Source organism: Mustela lutreola, chromosome 12 (genome assembly GCF_030435805.1).
Source record: "Mustela lutreola isolate mMusLut2 chromosome 12, mMusLut2.pri, whole genome shotgun sequence".
Lineage (NCBI taxonomy): Eukaryota > Metazoa > Chordata > Mammalia > Carnivora > Mustelidae > Mustela > Mustela lutreola.
In genome coordinates this window covers 83,705,406-83,723,650 of record NC_081301.1, presented here as the reverse complement: position 1 = coordinate 83,723,650, position 18,245 = coordinate 83,705,406, and the positions used below count along the sequence as shown (strand labels likewise).

The 18,245-nt window shown below is 40.8% G+C and overlaps 1 protein-coding gene and 1 long non-coding RNA gene across 4 annotated transcripts in view; one reads left to right on the top strand and one right to left on the bottom strand.

Moving 5' to 3' along the window:
* PCSK5 (proprotein convertase subtilisin/kexin type 5) overlaps window positions 1–18,245 on the top strand; it is a 452,950-nt gene that overhangs the window by 298,891 nt on the left and 135,814 nt on the right. The window contains exon 21 of one of the 3 annotated variants that reach the window (XM_059143277.1): window positions 1,732–4,358. The exons of the other annotated variants lie outside the window; for them this stretch is intronic. Coding sequence (XP_058999260.1) covers window positions 1,732–1,847 — 116 coding nt within the window. The 3' untranslated portion in view covers window positions 1,848–4,358. Of the gene's footprint in view, window positions 1–1,731; window positions 4,359–18,245 lie in introns of those variants that run through there. 3 annotated transcript variants of the gene reach the window in all.
* LOC131813107 (uncharacterized) overlaps window positions 1–18,245 on the bottom strand; it is a 60,924-nt gene that overhangs the window by 23,476 nt on the left and 19,203 nt on the right. The gene's annotated exons all lie outside the window — the stretch shown is intronic.

The following is an 18,245-nucleotide window of genomic DNA, read 5'->3' as shown; positions in this document are numbered from 1 at the left end:
ACTGTTATTTTTAAGTACCTTCGGATTGTTTGAAAATAGAGTAATAAAAAACTCTGTACTTGGAATAGTCTTCCTGGACAAGGGCATTTCCCTTGTTTTATTCTCTGCCTTCCTTTGAATGGGCCCTCTTCTAGAAATTTCACAAGAGGCAGAACAGTGCTGTAGTTGGGAGAGTATGGATTCAAGAGTCAGAGTACTGCCGTTCCTTTCTGGGCTCCAGGTCTTGGATAGGTGATAAACTTCTCTGGGGCTCGCTTCCCTCACCTGCAAAAATGAGGCGGCTAATATCATTGACCTTGTATGGTCATTCTAAAACTTCCTATGAGGAATTTCAAAGACATCTGAAAGAACGTGGCACGTGATGAGACGTGTTAGAGCATCATCAACGGGCTCATTTCCACAGAGCATCATGGGTGACTTTATGTCTTCATGGCTTCTTGGCCATAGGATTAGTCCAGCAGGGACGGGCCAGACCCACTCAGGCTCTGTGATCTCACCACACAGCACAGGGATACAGGGTTGGGGTGATGGCACTTCAAGGACCATGTAAGTATCACTCTTTACTTAAAAACATGGTACCATACCTGGATCTGACCAGAATTTTGAAGTTGGTGACAGGAAACAGGAAGATTTTCTGGACTCAAAAGATCCACAGACACTTGAATTTTCATCCACAGCACGCTGCCAGGCATGGGCACGTCTGTGATGCTTTAACTGCCTTCTCTCAACCATGCTAAACCTGGGATAAGTTATGCCAGATGGCACGCCAGTAGAAGGGGTGCATTCGGGATTGTGGGAAAGAGTAGAAAATGAAGAACCGTCTCTTGTAATGAGCCCATTTTCGGTCAGCTAAATCACGAAATCACCGATGGCTCACCAGGCTTTTCAAATCACGTAGCAATTGCATTTATGAGTTTGTGATTTATTCTCTTTCACTGTCATATTTCAATGATTCTAAGACATACTTTTTTTTTTTTTTAACATTTTAACATCCCTGAAATCAGATGCATCTTATAATTTATGGCAGCTTTCAGCCACTTTTGTCTGCTAGGTTGATGTGACACAGCTGTCCTTGCCTGTGACTGTCACGGACTTAGGTACATGGTTACTACTACTTGTATTGAACTGAACTATAGTTTGGAATAGTTTCAAATAATTGTTTAATAATCAAAGGAAGAGTTTCTTTATAAGCACAGCAACAAAACAGCCTGTCATAGAACGAATATTTAACTAATATTTCCATAAGCATAACAGTAATATTCTAATTGAGGAGGCTCTGGGGTCACCATGTGGTAAGATGCATGAAGCACGATCTTTTCTCGATAGTATGTAAAATAACGGTGCATCTTAAATCCAGTGTCTTGGACTCAATGAAATATAGTATAAATGACTTATACTCTCTGCTCTAGGTCATTCTGAGAAGACAAATTCCTTGCTTATATTGTTATTGATTTCTAATTTATTCTTTTTTTCGGATCCTTTTTTTTTTTTTCCTTTTATAAATGGACACCAATCACATTCACCACTGGACCGCAATCTCTCTCCTTGAAAAACAATGCTGTTGACTGAAATCACTTTGCGTGGACCCAATTTCCTCCTTGTTGACTGCTCCTCAATGATCTCTTCCAATCCCCCATCTGCCTCTCTGGCCAATCAAAACCTTCTTCCACGTGTACATCATGCTGCCCTCGTCCTCACCTCCCCCTCTGTCTTGCTGACTTCCCGGAAAAGCAACGGAAGAGTCCTGGGCCGAAGGAGGCTTCTGTATGCTAGTGAAAAAGAACAATCTGTGCCAGAGGAAGGTTCTTCAACAACTTTGCTGCAAAACATGTACATTCCAAGGCTGAGCGGCCATCTTAGATTTCTCTGTTCCTGTAGACTTATAGATTACTCCATATTATTATTAAAAAGAAAAAAAAGAAAAAAAAAAGCAAGCCACCTCTCTCTTTTTCGCTCTCTTTTTCTCTCTCTCTCAAATTTGTGCAGGGAGATGGTGAACTGTTTTGTCAGAACTTAAATGGAAAAAAAAAATAAACCTACAACAAGCCTACCTTTTATACCTGGGTGTTTAGTGCTAAACAGCCAGAACCACAGAGACAGTATTGTATGACCAAAGCATTTGATGCCAAAATTTGACGTTAAAGTAATGATTTGATTTCCTGCCCTGGTTTTAAAGGTCCATTTTTTTTTTCCCCTTTGCATTTACTTGCTTGTTTCCCCTTTGAGACACCTAAAAATACCTTCCAAAAACATCACAAGAGCAGACACAGATCAAAATCAAAGAGAAAGCTCTTACATCTGTCATTTTTCATGCTTGAGTCCACCGTTGGGGGAAATGACAGCAAAGCGGACCTAAGGGCATTAAGAGCATCCCTCAGAGTTGTATTCAATGTCGTTTGTCTTAGTTTTTCACAGTTGAACATTGATCCTTTCCACACATAATTTACTTCATGCATTACGTGCTGGTTTTGGCATTATACTCACTTGAGAAGTCTGCTGCACTGGTTTCATCAGATAGACTTGCTGCTATTGGCCTTGGCTTTGCAGATTGGGTTATTTTACACACAGCTGGTCAAATGGGATCACTCCGCATAGTCAGATTGGTGATGGACACAATGCAAAGTTACACGAAATAGCTGGGCCTCATCCAGCTCCCCTGAAATCTGGAGTGTTCACTTTGTAGACCCTGCACAATCTCCTGGTGCTATACGGCCATTTCCCCATAGCATTTTTTTTTTTTTTAAGTCCATCAGAAATTCCATTTGTTGTGATGGGAAGCATTTTGGATATGATGCGGGAAATTTCTTCCTAGAGTCAAGTTTCTAAAAGGTCCTGTATTTTTTAAGAAATGGAATTATTTAAATAATATTTAAGCTCGTGCCCAAGTCGGCCGGGCAACGTTTTTCAATGGTGCTTATTAGAAGTTTTATCATTTTGTCATTTTCATAAAATAAAACTGGAAATTGAAGATGGGTGGCATGATTGTACCCTTCTGGTTCTGTTATTTCCCATTCCTCTGTCCCTCTATGACCGTGCTATGATACATCTGTCCACTGGATGTCAATGAGATCGTCTGTTTTCTTGGAAATATCCTCACTTGTTTTCTACAACTCTTAAGTACATCCTGGAATCTAGCAGACTGAATTATGTGAAAACTATTTTGGATCAGTGGTTAGAAATGATGCCTGATCTTTTTTACCAATTCTGAGTTTCTCTATTTAGGGAAGGATAGACTCATATCAGTTTTCTTCACTTTTCCTATCAAAACTCCATTGGTGACCTCATTTTCTTTGGGAGTGACCAGCCATCTTGCAGGCTTGATGCTGTGAGAGCCTCACTTCCCAGATGTCACTGGCTTCACAGCTGAGAACAGGGATGATATCAACAGGAATTATTGGAGGAAGAAGCTGGGAAGTGGATGCTGAGATCCCCACCCGAACAACAAGCTAGGGAAAAGCCTACCTTGAAAATATTCATTCCTAGGCATCAAAGTTAAAGTCTAATCTAAGGTGAATAATTTGAGTCTAATGACCCTCTTTAATAGCAATATAGTAACACTGAGTCACAGAATGATTCATCAGTAGGGACTCCATTGATTTTGCTGAGCAACTTTCATTTTCCTAACACTGCAGGTCCTTCTGACCTGAAGAAAGTAAGTTAATCCAGGGGATGGCAGATCGAGTCTCACACTTCAAGTCAGTCTCTAAATGGACAAATCTAAGCGCAAGCCAAAAGCAAAGTCAAGCAGATGGCAAGACTAGATTTGCCTGCAAAGGAATCCATTTGATTGAACCAGCCCGTTCTAGATGAGGCACAAAGTTACTACGATAGGAAAGATAAAAAATGACGTCTGTGTTCTTAGACAAATAACCATCAACAATGTCAGCCAAATTCACTGAGGTCCACCAATGTGTGTTCCATTCCCACCGACCATGCAGGCGCACATCATGGAAATACTGGGTTAACTACTAGTGTGTTACTGCCTCGTTTATCTACAGAATATTATTAACTAGGACATAATGCTTTCAAAGTTTAAGTTAATGTTATATATTATGTATAAATATATATATTCATAATGAGATATATGTAATGGATAGTACAAAGTTTGGAGACTTAACAAATGCTCTAACCTTCTGGAGACAAAAGTCCTATCTTCTGTTTTCTTTTGTCTTTTTTATTCTTAATTAGTGATCCACTGTTAAATCCAAATCCACTTTTACTGAAAAATACTGTACATGTGTAAAATGTTCAGTTGTTTTTTTGTAAAATATAGTAGAATGGTTGTAATTGATACTGGCCAAAATCAATGTTATTCCATATTTTATTTTTTCTATTAAATTAACCTAAGTTCCTGTTTATCTGATCTGTTCCTACCCATGTGTAAACATCTCTGAAAGGGTAAGAGAAGGAGAACCTTCTGTTTTCACACAGAAGCCGAATACGAAGGAAAGGTTGGAAGGGAACGGAGCATCTAAATAAAGTTGGAAAGGCAGGGGTGAGCAGAGGACGCAGTGGAAAAGGAGAGACAAAGTAAGAGCAGTCTAAGAAAGGAAGAGGTTAGACTTGGTCCCGAGTGAAGGTTCTCTCCCATTTTTAGAAAGCAAGTGGAGAGAAAGATCTCTAAAAGCTTGGCACACTCGTTAGCAGATCCTACAGAAGCCAGCCCCAGGATCTGGGCCATCTGGGCTCTTGGCCTGCGCTTCCCCCAGGATATGGACCACTGCACACTCACTAGTGGGTGTCTGGAGAGGTGGGGACCAAGGGACTGTGCATGAGGTGGTGGGGGTGGAGCGTGAAAGCTGTTGAAAGGGGAAAAGACTTTGTTCAATTTGCTGATATCCTGTGTGAAACTGACAGTGGTGTAGCCCCAGGTGCGTCGAAGCTAACTTGGTCTAAAATCTCCAGTCCGTGCCATAGCGTGGGACTGTGTAGTTGGTAAAGACCCACCGTGGATTACAGATCTTTGCAAACCCTGCCTGTGAAGCAGGCACTAGCTCTGAAGGTTCAGTGCCCTGCCTTTATGGGAAGAGAAATGAGATATCAGTGCAAGCGACATGGAAATTGAACTCCAAAGAGGTTTAGAGATCTAGGGCTACAAGATGGTAGAGAGACCCCCTGCTGTCATGAAATCGCATTATGAGGATGGGTGGCGGGGACTAATTGTACTGAACTCTTACTATGTACAACACAATGAGGGAATATAGAGTATATGCATACTGATGTAAATTCTCTTAATTCTCACAAAAACTCTAAAGTAAAATATGCTCAGTTTGCAAACTATCACTACCTTCTGTTTACAAACCGGAAAGCTGAGGCAGATGGGCTTGAAATAGGTTGACTGGGATTACACAACCAGACAGAACAATAAAAACAAAGCTTAGCAGTAAGACCATTAACATTCGTGAATTCTAAGTCTGAGATGAATGGGACACTAACTTGTCAGGTTCAGGCAGCAGAAATTCCTTTGAACTGAACTGGTCAAGGCAAGTTTCGTAAAGTAAGTGGACCTAGGACTGGTTCTGGAGCTAGGCAGCCAAGGCCTAACTAAGGGGATGGGAAGAGAGCAAGAGGAACATCATCAATGAACTTCCAACGGAAGAGAGGGTTCAGGGAAGCAAGTCACTGTCTCAATGGTTTAATCTAATTGCTACGAAGAACAGTGACTCAATATCCAACGGATTAGTCAGGAAAGATTTACATTTCCACGCTTTCCAAAAATAAGTAGCGTGCCCATCCTCAGCCCCCATACCCGTGGCAGACCCTGCCAATCACCACTGTCCAACCACCAGTGTCCAACCACGGATGGATCAGACCTGCCTCGCTTTTCACCCCAGCGCTGGGGGCTTCGCATCATGCTGCTGAGCTCTTCTATCGGACCCACCGTTTGCCACTCAACACTCTACTCTTCATTATGAGGGACCTGCCAGTTGTGTGCAAGTGAATTTCAGGCAGTGAAAGTAGAAGTAGGCATGTATTCTTAACTCTTTTCCTGTCACCCTTCAGCTTCATGCAAAGAGAAATGACAGACAGCAGAGTGATGCATTTGGAGAAAACTGGAGGCAACGTTACACTACGGCCTGCCTAGCGCAACCCTCCTGCCTCCTTCACCCTCTAACCCCCCAAAATGGTAGAGAGAATGTGAAGGCCAGCAGCAGCTGGGCCCTGGGCCCCAAATCAGTCTATGTTAAAGACACAAAGCAATAACCTGCTTCTGGGTGACTGCCATGTCCAAATGTTATTTTTGTGGCAAATCCATAAAATCCAAAGTTCTCGGCAGGATACTCCAGAGCCACTGACAACTTTAGAAGGGCACAGCCAAGCGGAACTTAATGTCGCTGTGGCTCATGGGAGCTGCTTGGCACTAGAGGCGGGGCTGTGATGCATACAGTCATGTCTCCTCTTCATCGTGAGAGGCGGACATCTGGCCCAGAGTCAGCTCGTGGGCAAGAAGAATGCGTTGGGCAGCATCACGGAGTCTCAGAGGGCCAGTCTGGGACCTGGAAATGCCAGCAGCTCCTTTCCACTCTACCTGCAAAGGACTTAGAAGGATGTTTGTCTTCTTACTGATGCATTTTCCCGCAAGATCTTCCCTCCACCCGAGACAAATCTGAGGGCCCAATTGTTGCTTTTTCAAAGCCAGGGATCAGGCAACAAAAGATATGTTGCATCCCCACTTCGAAAAATTCCCAGAAACATTTCCTGGGGCCTAAAGTGTATGATCTTTTTTTATTATTATTATTTTTGGAATGAATACATGATTTTAAGAATCTAATATTTTAAGGCAGACTGAGTTTTACTGAAATTGCTTTGATTTGGCCCAAAGACATTCAGAGGCCAATGGAGATTAACTTCCTCTTTCAAGATTCACAGCTAGTGAAGGGTGTGGTTGGGAATGGATCCCACATCAACCCGCACAGAGCTGCCTCCTTGCCAAGAATGCCGGAGGAAAACACTAAGTCCATATTACACATACTGCAAGGCAGGGGTTAAGAGCTTGACTACAGGTAGAAGACCCACTGGCTCCCTTGACTTGGCTTTTTCCTCTTTATGAGCTCAGCTTAATTGCTTCCAAGAACAGGAAGTCCCTGTCATATACAAGCTGAGGTCCTTCTTGCCCTCTATAAGCTGATAGCCTAATGGGGGGCACAGACCCAAAAACACATGATGGTAATAGGAAGCTATTTAAGTGCCTTTAAAAGGGCATAAAAATATCATGGGGGCCGTCTAGTCGAGCAAGCTCACTTTCCCAATTAAGTGCTAAATGTTCCCTACCCTTGCATGAGAAGTTTCTAAGGGCTTCCAAAAATAGCATGCTCCATTAAAAATACAGTTACCTCTGAAATGTGCAAAAGCAGATGAGGTTTTAACTAAATGTCTACTAAATGCAACATGTCAAACTAGTCAGTTGCAACTCAGCTCTTAAGGAACCACATAGAATTAAATTTAATGTAGGATAAAGGTGAATTTTAATATGTATGACATGATACAGGACCTACAGAGGCAGGAGAACCTAGGAACTGTTGGGATCTTAATAGAACCCTGCAAAGGAGGTAGAAATTCACTATTCATGCTGGGGGTGGGGAATTCTATACACACATATAATTAATATATATATATATATATATATATATATATATATATATATATATATATATATATATATATATTCCTGCTCACTTCCCTCAGATTTCTACCTGTAGTTCCACATAGCTATGGGACATTGCCCTTCAGATAGCTAACAGGCATCTCAAAATTAACATGTCCAAAGCAGACTTCAGACTGCTCAATCTCTCAAATATTATCTCCAAATGTCTCCCACCGCACAAATGGCATTACAACCCATTATTACAACCCAGTTGCTCAAATCCAAAACCTCGTAAGTCTTCTTTTTTTTTTTTTTTTTTTTGCCCCCAAATCCAATCTGTTAGTAGAGCCCCAATAACCGCACCTTCACCATAAATCTCTCAATGGCCCACAGTTGCCGTTCTGGGTCGACCTCTCCATCCAGGACTACTGCAGAAGCCTCCCCGCTGCGCTTCCTGCTCCTTTCCTCTCCTTGCTTTTTCTGTCCTGGCTCAGCCCCTCTGCACAGAGCCAGCAGCGCTATCACCAAAATCTGATTTCTCCCCTTTCTTCCCATTTGCTCCGGATCAAATCTGCGCTCCTCACTTGAGATCTTTCTCATCTCTTCTCATACCCCTTCTCCTGTGCTAGTCTGTTTCTGCCGTAACAACTTTTCTGTTCTTCCAACAAAACTAACATGTTTGTGCATCAAGACCCCTGCCCTTCACTGGGCTAGTTTCTTCTCGCCCAGCAGGTCTTAGTTAAAAACGGCTCCCTTGGAAAGTAGCTCCCCCCACCACTCATCCCCCACCTGCCCACCTTCTCTGGTCTTTCCATAGCACTCATCACAACATGACATTCTGTGGTTCATTTACTTGTGTACTGGCAGTCTCTCCCACTAGGACGTCAGCACCGTGAAAGCTGGGGCTTTGTCTGTCGTATTTGCAGCCCTAGCCGGTATGTGTAACACAGTGCCTTGCTTGATCAATGTCTGCAGATTGGATGAATAAAAAGGCTTAAGTGAGAAATGACATTTGACCTGAGTCTTGGAAGATAAGCAGGAATTTGTAAGCCAATGAAGGTGAGGATGTTGAAGAAGGATTCGCTGGAGAGAGAACTGGTTCAAGGACACCAAACCATTAAAAGGGTCTGGGGGCAGGGCAACAGGTAGGCAGGGTAGCAGCAGGAGGGTGGGGATAGAAAGATCACAGAGGTCAACTTCCAAAAGCCATGGATGGGTTATTGTCCTCCTTCTGGCTCCTTGATGGAGTCATCACCCCTCTTTCCAGAGAGGCTAAATGACTTACTCAAGGACCCCATCCCGTCAACTCATGGCCTCCTGCCAACATACTTGGAGAGCATTCGTTCAGACAAAATGCTAAGGAGATCATATTTGCTTCAGTCCCCAGAGGACTAGCTACACTGAGCCAGGTAATAAAGGGACAGGGAGCTAAGCAGAGCTCAGCTGTCAGAATAGCTCACATGAGAGGAGGCAGCCCACAGGCTCTTTTCACGGTCATGTCCATGGTCAGATCAACAAGTTTGTTATGGTCTGTTTGTAAGACTATACTTGGGGACAAGGGCCTGCTCAGAATCCTCTTCTCATTCTAAGAAACAGAACAAAACAAAACAAAACAAAAACAAATAACTTCTCCCTCTAAATTACCTCCTTGTCAAAAATGCCAAAGGAAAAAACTAAGCCCATATTACACATACTGCAAGGCAGGGGTTAAGGGCCCCTTCTTGACTTCAGGTAGAAGAGCAAAAGCAAAGAGAATGGTGTGCTGGCACCTTTCTTCCCTAATGATGAAAATAACAACAATAACTCCCACATACAGAGTTACTTCCTATGTGCTAAGTTCTGTGCTGTTTGCTTTGAATGAGTTATTCCACTAATTCCAACCAATAGCCTGATTTTCTTCTCTTTTTACAAATGGGAAAGCAGGAGGAGGTCAATGCCTAAGGCATCCCATTGATAAATGGAAGATCTGGGATTAATCCAAACCCAGACAATCCAACATCAGAGTCTCCAGGAAAAGTACAAGAGCCAAAGAAGATGTCTGTCAAACCTTCCTTCAGGTTATGACCATGAAGCTTACATGAGGATTATATATTTTCACTGGGGATGTCTGATTCAGGACCCCCTGCTATCTCCTATGAATAGAGCAACATTCTATCCAAGACTACACACATGGCCACACAGCACTTTGTGTGAGCCAAGTCGGGAGTGGATATCAATATCATGAGAATTAATAGCGGCCAATGGGCCATGTGGGCAAAAGAAATTAGACTGGACCTAAGGGAAATGAGGCAGTGGCTGTTAAGAAATGAGGACATGCAGCCTCCTTTCATGCTAATTTTTCTCTGTCTGGGAAGCCATCGTTAGCATTTTCTAGTCCCAGATGAAATGACAAAGAAATAGAATGGAGATACAAGGAACAGAGTAAAACAGGACAACGTTGAAATCATCATATAATACAAATTCCCCAAGCTCCTTCGACAAATTTGGTAAAACAAATTCCTTCCAGGTGGTATTACACAAGACTTTCTGGCCACCTGAATCTTAACTGTTATCATAGCACCTAAACTATTCAGAAAATGTAAACTTTCTGTTATGTAGAAGAAGATGATCTGTAACTGACCTGTGTCATGAGAAGAGCCACAAACAGGACAGAAACCGGGAATCATCTCGACCATCTCTCACAGCTCCCCCATCTGTCCCATCAGCAAGACAACTCTCCCTCCGAAATATGGCTCGGATTCATTTTCTCCTTTCACTTTTACTGCCCCCAACCTAATCCAGCTACTTCGGAGGCGAAGCTACTTCTTACCTGGACTATTGCAAAACTTACTTTCTAGCTTCATCTAATGCACCCGTTGTGTCTATACTCCCCCATGTTCCTACTTTCTTCTAATCTATTCCACACAGCAGCCAGAGTGCCCTTTTTAAAAATCCAAAGCTCACACAAGGCTCTAAAACCCTTGTGTGTTTAAAACCCTCCCATGGCTTCCCATTCCCCCTTAGATAAAGAAGAAATACCTTCCTATGGCCATCAAGTCCATGGTCAATCTGAGCTACCCGACTTCTCTAAACTCATCTCCTGCCATTCTCTCCCTCCCATCGTATTTTCCAGCCACACTCTCTTTCCCTTGTTTTTCTGTTCTGCTTTGCGCCTCACCTTGCCCACATGCCATTCCCCTTACTTGAACGGTAGCCCATTCCTAATCATCTATACCTGGTTAGCACTTACGTATTTGGGCCTCAATTTAAAATGTCACTTCTTCATCTTCTGAAAAGCTCCTCATTATAAGCTCTCATGGGAGCCTCTACTTTACTTTTCTATCAATTACACATACCTACTTAATTGTAGGAGCAGCCGCTTGATGTATGTAATGCTCACTACAAAGTTTGTTCCATGAGGGCAACGTCTGTAAATGCCTCATAGAGCATAAAGCTAGCAAAATGTCTAGCATAGGGCAGGTGTTTGATACCTCTTTGGTCAACAGATGAATAATCCAAAGAATGAATAAATAGGAGAATTGAGTAAATGACAAAGACAAAACCATCCTGGCCCAGAAACTGAGACAACCATGTTCTAATCTTGAATTACATCAATGTAGCTCTCCATGCGTCCATACCTCAGTTTTTCCCATATTCAGCCTCACCCTGTGAACGCTTTCAACCCTTCTCTCAATGGAAAAGGGAAACCCCAGGAGATTTCATGGAGACTCTGTTGCTGGCCCTAAAACATATATAACATCTCAGGCACACACTCAATAAAGCTAATGCTTTGGGACCTTGCCACTAAAGGCATACAGCAGCAACAGAAGCTGTGAGTTGGCTAGAATGGTAGCAGGGCTCTGAGGTGTCCCCCGCTAAGAGTCCTGTCTGCTTGTCATTCACTGCTATGAAGATACTTTGCAGATGGAATTAAAGGTGACTATCAACTAACTTTACAATAAGGAAATTATCCTGAATTATCCATGAGGGCCCAAGGTAAAGTCAGTCAGAGGGACAGAGTGAAGGGAAGCCAGGAAGGCAGAGGAAAGAATTTGATTCAAGATGTGAGAAGGAGGTGACCTACAGTCACTGACTTTGAAGATGCAGGAAGGAAGCCATGAGACAAGAAATACATCAGCTTCTAGAAATGGAGAATAATTTCCAGCCAGTGGGTGGCAAGGAAACAGGGATCTCGGTCCTAAATTCTGCCACTGCCACTGCCGCGAATGAACTTGAGCAGACACATTCCCAGAGCTCCCAGAAAGAATGCCACCTATGACAACTTGTTTCCAACCTTGTAAAACCAGATCAGTGAAGGAGTTGAGCAGCTGTGCCCAGACTGCTGCCCTACAGAACTGAGAGATAATAAATGGTGTTGTGTTAAGCCATGACAAAATGGTCACTTGTCATAGCAGCAATCAAAAACTAGTACATATTTGTGTATCGTCATAGCTGAGGTCTGAGGAGCAGGTTTCTGGTTTGTCACACATTTAGGGACCTACTTAGATGCACTCCTGAAACAGAGGCTAGTGGATGTCATCTTTGCACTCCCCCTCTGCCTTGCTTCAGATGGCTGGTATCTCCTGGAAAGCAATCTGTACACTCACTCATCTGGTGCCCTGATTTTTATAACTGCTGCCCAGGGGACACCTCTAGATCATGTGGCTCTGGTAGCCAGTGGCACTTACGCTTGCATTCTCAAAAGACTGTATATATTTGCGTAATTTAAAAGTTGCTGCCTGAGGGTCTGACTTTCAATCAATATGTGCTGACTGAGATTCTCCCCTTTGGGATCCTGACAGCTATTGGCACACCGTCAACAACTGAGGCTTAGTGACAATAAAATAGGCTGTTTGGACTATCACAAAGGTTTGAGAAACAGCAAAGATCTAGGGCAGACTTGAATGATAAGTTTCATCTGCTACACAAGACCACTTCTTCAAGAGTAGGAGAGGTGACTGCTTTATCTTACACAGAGAAACTAGCACACAAAATCAAGTCAATGAAAAAAACAGAGGAGTACGTTCCCAATTAAAGAATAGGATAAGGAGCACCTGGGTGGCTCAGTGGGTTAAGCCTCTGCCTTCGGCTCGGGTCATGGTCTTGGGGTCCTGGGATCGAGTCCCACATTGGGCTCTCTGCTCAGCAGAGAGCCTGCTTCCTCCTCTCTCTCTCTCTCTCTGCCTGCCTCTCTGCCTACTTGTGATCTCTCTCTCTCTCTCTCTGTCAAATAAATAAGTAAATAAATAAATAAATAAAATTTTAAAAGATTGAAAAAAAGAATAGGATAAAATTTCAGAGAAAGCCCCTAACAAAATGGAGATAAGGGATTTAACTGATAATAGAGTTCAAAACAATAGTTCCCAAACTGGAAGAAGAATGGATGAACACAGTGAGAGCTTCAGTAAATATATGAGATTACCAAAAAGGAAGTCACAGAGCTAAGGAATATAATAACTGAACTAAAAAATGCAACAGAAGTTTTCAACAGCAGACTCTAAAGCAGAAGATGAAGCAGGAGAAACAATCAGTGATCTCAAAGGGCAGTGGAACTCATTCAATCAAAGCAGCAAAATGAAAAACACACTAAAAAGTGAGGCTAGCTTAAGGAACGCATAAGGCACCATCAAACAGACCAACATTTGCATCATAGGACTCCCAGAAGAAGAGAGTGAGCAAGAGCCAAAAAATATATTTCCCCAAAAAAAGTGGCTGAAAACATCCCTAATCTGAAGAAGGAAACAGACATCCAGATCTAGGAAGCTTAGAGAGTTTCAAATAAGATGAACTCAAAGAGATCCACACTGAGATACATTACAATTAATGAGTCAAACATAAAGGGAAGGTAAGAATCTTAAAAGCAGCAAGAGAAAAACAAGGGACATGCCAGGGAATCTCATAAGACCATCAGCAGATTTTTCAGCAGAGACCCTATAGATCAGAAGGGAGTGGCATAATACATTCAGAGTACTGGAAGAAAATAAGACTTCCAACCAAGGGATGCCTGGGTGGCTCAGTGGGTTAAGGCCTCTGCCTTCGGCTCAGGTCATGATCTCAGGGTCCTGGGATCGAGCTCTACATCTGGCTCTCTGCTCAGCAGGGAGCTTGCTTCTTCATCCCTCTCTCTGATTCCCTCTCTGCATATCGTGAGCTCTGTCAAATAAATAAATAAAATCGTTAAAAAACAAACAAAAAAACCTTCCAACCAAAAATACTCTACCCAGCAATGTTTTCAGAATTTAAAAAGCAATAAAGAGTTTTCTGGACAAGAAAAACCTAAATAAGTGTCTCAGCACTAAATTGATCTTAAAAGAAATGTTAAAGGGACTTTACTAAACTGAAAATAAAGGGCATTAATTAGAAACAGAAAAATCTATAAAAGTATAAATCTCATTGGTAAAGATAAATATATGGTAAAATTTAGAATAATCTAGTGTCACAATAATGGTGTATTAATCACTTATAAAGCTAGGATGAAGGTTAAAAGACAAAAGTAGTAAAAAAAAAAAAAAAAAAAAAACAACTATAACAAAAATAATCACTTAAGGGATACACAAGATAAAAATATCTAAATTGTGACATTGGGGCTCCTGGGTAGCTTAGTGGGTTAAAGCCTCTACCTTCGGCTCGGGTCATGATTCCAGGGTCCTGGGATCAAGCCCTGCATTGCGCTCTCTGTTCAGACTCAGGGAGTCTGCTTCCCCACTCTCTCTGCCTGCCTCTGCCTACTTGCGATGTCTATCAAATAAATAAATAAATCATAAAAAAAAATAAATTGTGACATCAAAAACTAATCATGGGAGGGATAGAGATAGAATATAGAGTTTAGGATCTGTTTAAACTTAAGTTTCTATCAGTTTAAAATACATTATTATAAATATAGGTTATTATATATAAGCCTCATGAAAACCACAAATCAAACATTTATAATATAAACACAAAAGACCGTAAAGGACCTAAGCATACTACTATAGAAAATTATCAAATCATACAAGAAAAAAGCAAGAGATGAAAGGAACAGAAGAATTACAGAAGAGTCAGAAAACAACAAAATGTCAATACATATACAATTACTTTAAATATATACAGACTAATTTCTCCAATCAAAAGTCAGAGAGTGACTGAATGGAGAAGAAAACAAGACAAACTCTATGCTACCTACAAGAAACTCACTTCAGATGTAAGGACACATACAGAAAGTGAAGTGATAGAAAAAGATATTGCAGGGGCACCTGCGTGGCTCAGTCAGTTAAGCATCTGCCTTCTACTCAGGTCATGATTCCAGGGTCCTGGGATTGAGCCCTACTTCAGGCTCCCTCTCTTCAGGCTTCTCTCTTCTCTCCCCTTATCCCTACCCCTGCTCATGCTGTCTCTCTCTCTCAAATAAATAACATATTCTTAAAAAACATATTCCATGCAAATAGAAACCATAAAAAAGCTAGGGCTGCTATATTTATATCAGAGAAAACAGATTTTAAAAGACTGTAAGAAGAGACAAAGGAGACCACTACATAATGATAAAGGAGTGAATCCAACAAGACGATATAACATTTGTAAATATTTGTGTACCCAAAAGAATACTTAAATATATAAAGCAAATATTAACAGACCTAAAATAAGAAATAGTGATAACACTAATAATGGAGGAAAGCAAAAGATCATAGGAGATTACTATGAACAATTATACACCAACAAATTGGGCAAACTATAAGATATGGAAAAATTATTAGAAACATACAACCTACCAAGATTAAATCATGAAGAAACAGAAGATCGGAACAGACCAATTACTAGCATGGAGAGTGAATCAGTACTCAAACACCTCCCTACAAAACAAACTAAATGACCAGACTGCTTCACAGATGAATTCTACCAAATGTTTAAAGATTTAATAATAATCCTTCTCTAACTCTTCCCAAAAGTAGAAGAAGAGGGAATACTTCCAAACTCATGTTATAAAACCAGCTGATAAATCAGACAAGGAACCCACAGAAAAGAAACTTGCAAGCTAATATCCCTGACGGATTCAGATGCAAAAATCCTCAACAAACTATTAGCAAACTGAATTCAACAACACATTAAAAGGATCATACACCATGATCAAGTGGGATTTATTTTAAGGATGCAAGTATGACTTAACATCTACAAGTCAATTGATGTGATCCACATTAACAAAACAAAGAATTTTAAAAAATCATATCATCTCAATATCTGTATAAAAAGCATTTGACAAAATTCAACATGCATTCTTGATAAAAACTCTCTATAAAGTGAGAATAGAAGGAAGATACCTCAACATAATAAAGTTCATATATTATAAGCTCTCAGCTAACATAATATACAATGTTGCAAAGCTGAAAACTTTTTCTCAAAAATCAGGAATAAGACAAGATACCCACTCTCATCACTTTTATCCAACATGGTATTGGAAATCCTAGCCAGAGAAATTAGGCAAGAAAAATACATAAAATGCATTCAACTGGAAAGAAAGAAGTAAAACTGCCACTATTTTCAGATGACATATTATATACAGAAAACCCTAAAGACTCCATGCCAAAAAACTTTCAGAGCTAAGAGCCAAATTCAGTAATGTGTGATATACAAAATCAGTATACATAAATATATTGATTATACACTCATAGTGAAGTGCTGGAAAAATTAAGAAAACAATCCTATTTATAACAGCCTCAAAAATAATAAAACCCCTAGGAATAAATTCAACTGAGACTTAATGCTGAAAAGTATAAGACATTGATGAAAGAAATTGAAGATGACACAAATAGGAAGAATTAATGCTGTTAAGCTGACCATGCTACCCAAAGCAATGTATAGATTCAATGTAATCCCTATCAAATTCCATTGGCACTTTACACAGAACTAAAACAAACCATCCTAAAATTGTTAAGGAAACACCAAAGACCCCAAATAAACAAAGCAATCCTAAGAAAGAACACAGCTGGAGGCATCATGCTCCCTGATTTGAAACCATATAGTATTTATACAAAGCTATAGTCATTAAATAGTATAGTAATTAAAACAGTATGGTATTTCCATAAAGAGCAGACATATGGATCAATGGAACCCAGAAATAAACCTACACATATAGGATCAATAATATTCTCACAAGAGGCCAAAGAATATGCAACGGTGAAAAGACAGTCTCCTCAATAAATGATGTTGGGAAAATGAGGTAGCCACATACAAAATAACAAAACTGGACCACTATCTTATACCATACAAAAAACTCAGAATAGATTAAAGATTTTAATGAATTTAAGACCTAAAACAATAAAACTCCAAGAAGAAGAATTGCTAAGCTCCTTGCCAATGGTCTGGGCAATGATTTTTTAATCTAACACCAAAGTAAAGGAAACAAAGCAAAAAAATAAATGGGACATCAAATTAAAAATCTTCTGCACAGCAAAGAAAACCTCAACGAAATGGATAGACAACCTACTAAATGAGAGAAAATATTTATCAACTATATATGTGATAAGGGGTTAATATATATATATAATGTATAAAGAACTTACACAACTCAAAAGCAAAACCCACAAATCCAATTTAAAAATGGGCAGAGGGGGTGCCTCAGTCATTTAATTGTCCAACTCTTAATTTTGGCTCCGGTCATGATCTCAGGGTTGTGAGATCGAGCCTTGCATTGGGCTCCACACTGGGGGTGTGGAGCCTACTTAAACTTCTCTATCTCCCTCTGCCCCCCCCCCCAAAATGGGCAGAGGACATGATTAGATATAACTCCAAAGACATACAAATAGCCAAGAGGTACAAATAAAGGCACTCAACATCACTAATCATCAAGAAAATGCAAATAAGAACCACAAGGAGATAATAATCTCACATCTGTTGGAACAGCTTATCAGAAAGAGAAGAAACAGCAAGTATTGGTGAAGAGGTAGAGAGAAGGAAATCCTCACGCACTGTTAGTGGGACTGTAAATTGGTGCTGCTACTATGGAAAACAGTATGGAGGTACCTCAAAAAACTAAAACTAGAACTATCCTATGACCCAGCAATTCCATTCCTGGGTATATAACTGAAAGAAATGAAATCACTGGGCCACCTGGGTGGCTCAGTGGGTTAAGCCTCTGCCTTTGGCTTGGGTCATGATCTCAGGGTCCTGGGATGGAGCCCCCCATCAGGCTCTCTACTCAGTGGGGGGCCTGGTTCTCTCTCTCTCTCTCTGCCTGCCTCTCTACCTACTTGTGATCTCTCTCTCTCTGTCAAATAAAGAAATAAAATCTTAAAAAAAGAAATGAAATCACTATCTCAAAGAGATATATCACCCTCATGTTCATTTCAGCATTATTTAAAATAGCCAAGGTATGAAAGACACCGAAGTGTCCACTGATCGATGAAACGGATATAAGAACTGTGGTGTAATATACAATGGAATGTTATTTAACATAAAAAAGAAGAAAATCCTGCCATTTGTAACAACATGGGTGGACTTTTAGGGCATTGTACTAAGTGAAATAAGTCAGATATAAAAAGACAAATACTGCATACTCTTTTCTTTAAGAATTTATTTGTTCTTTTGACAGAGAAAGAGAGAGAGAGAGAGCAAGTGCACACATGCATGTATGCACAAACAGGGGGAACAACAGGCAGAGAGAGAAGCAGGTTCCCCACTGAGCACGGAGCCAGATGCAGGGCTTGATGCC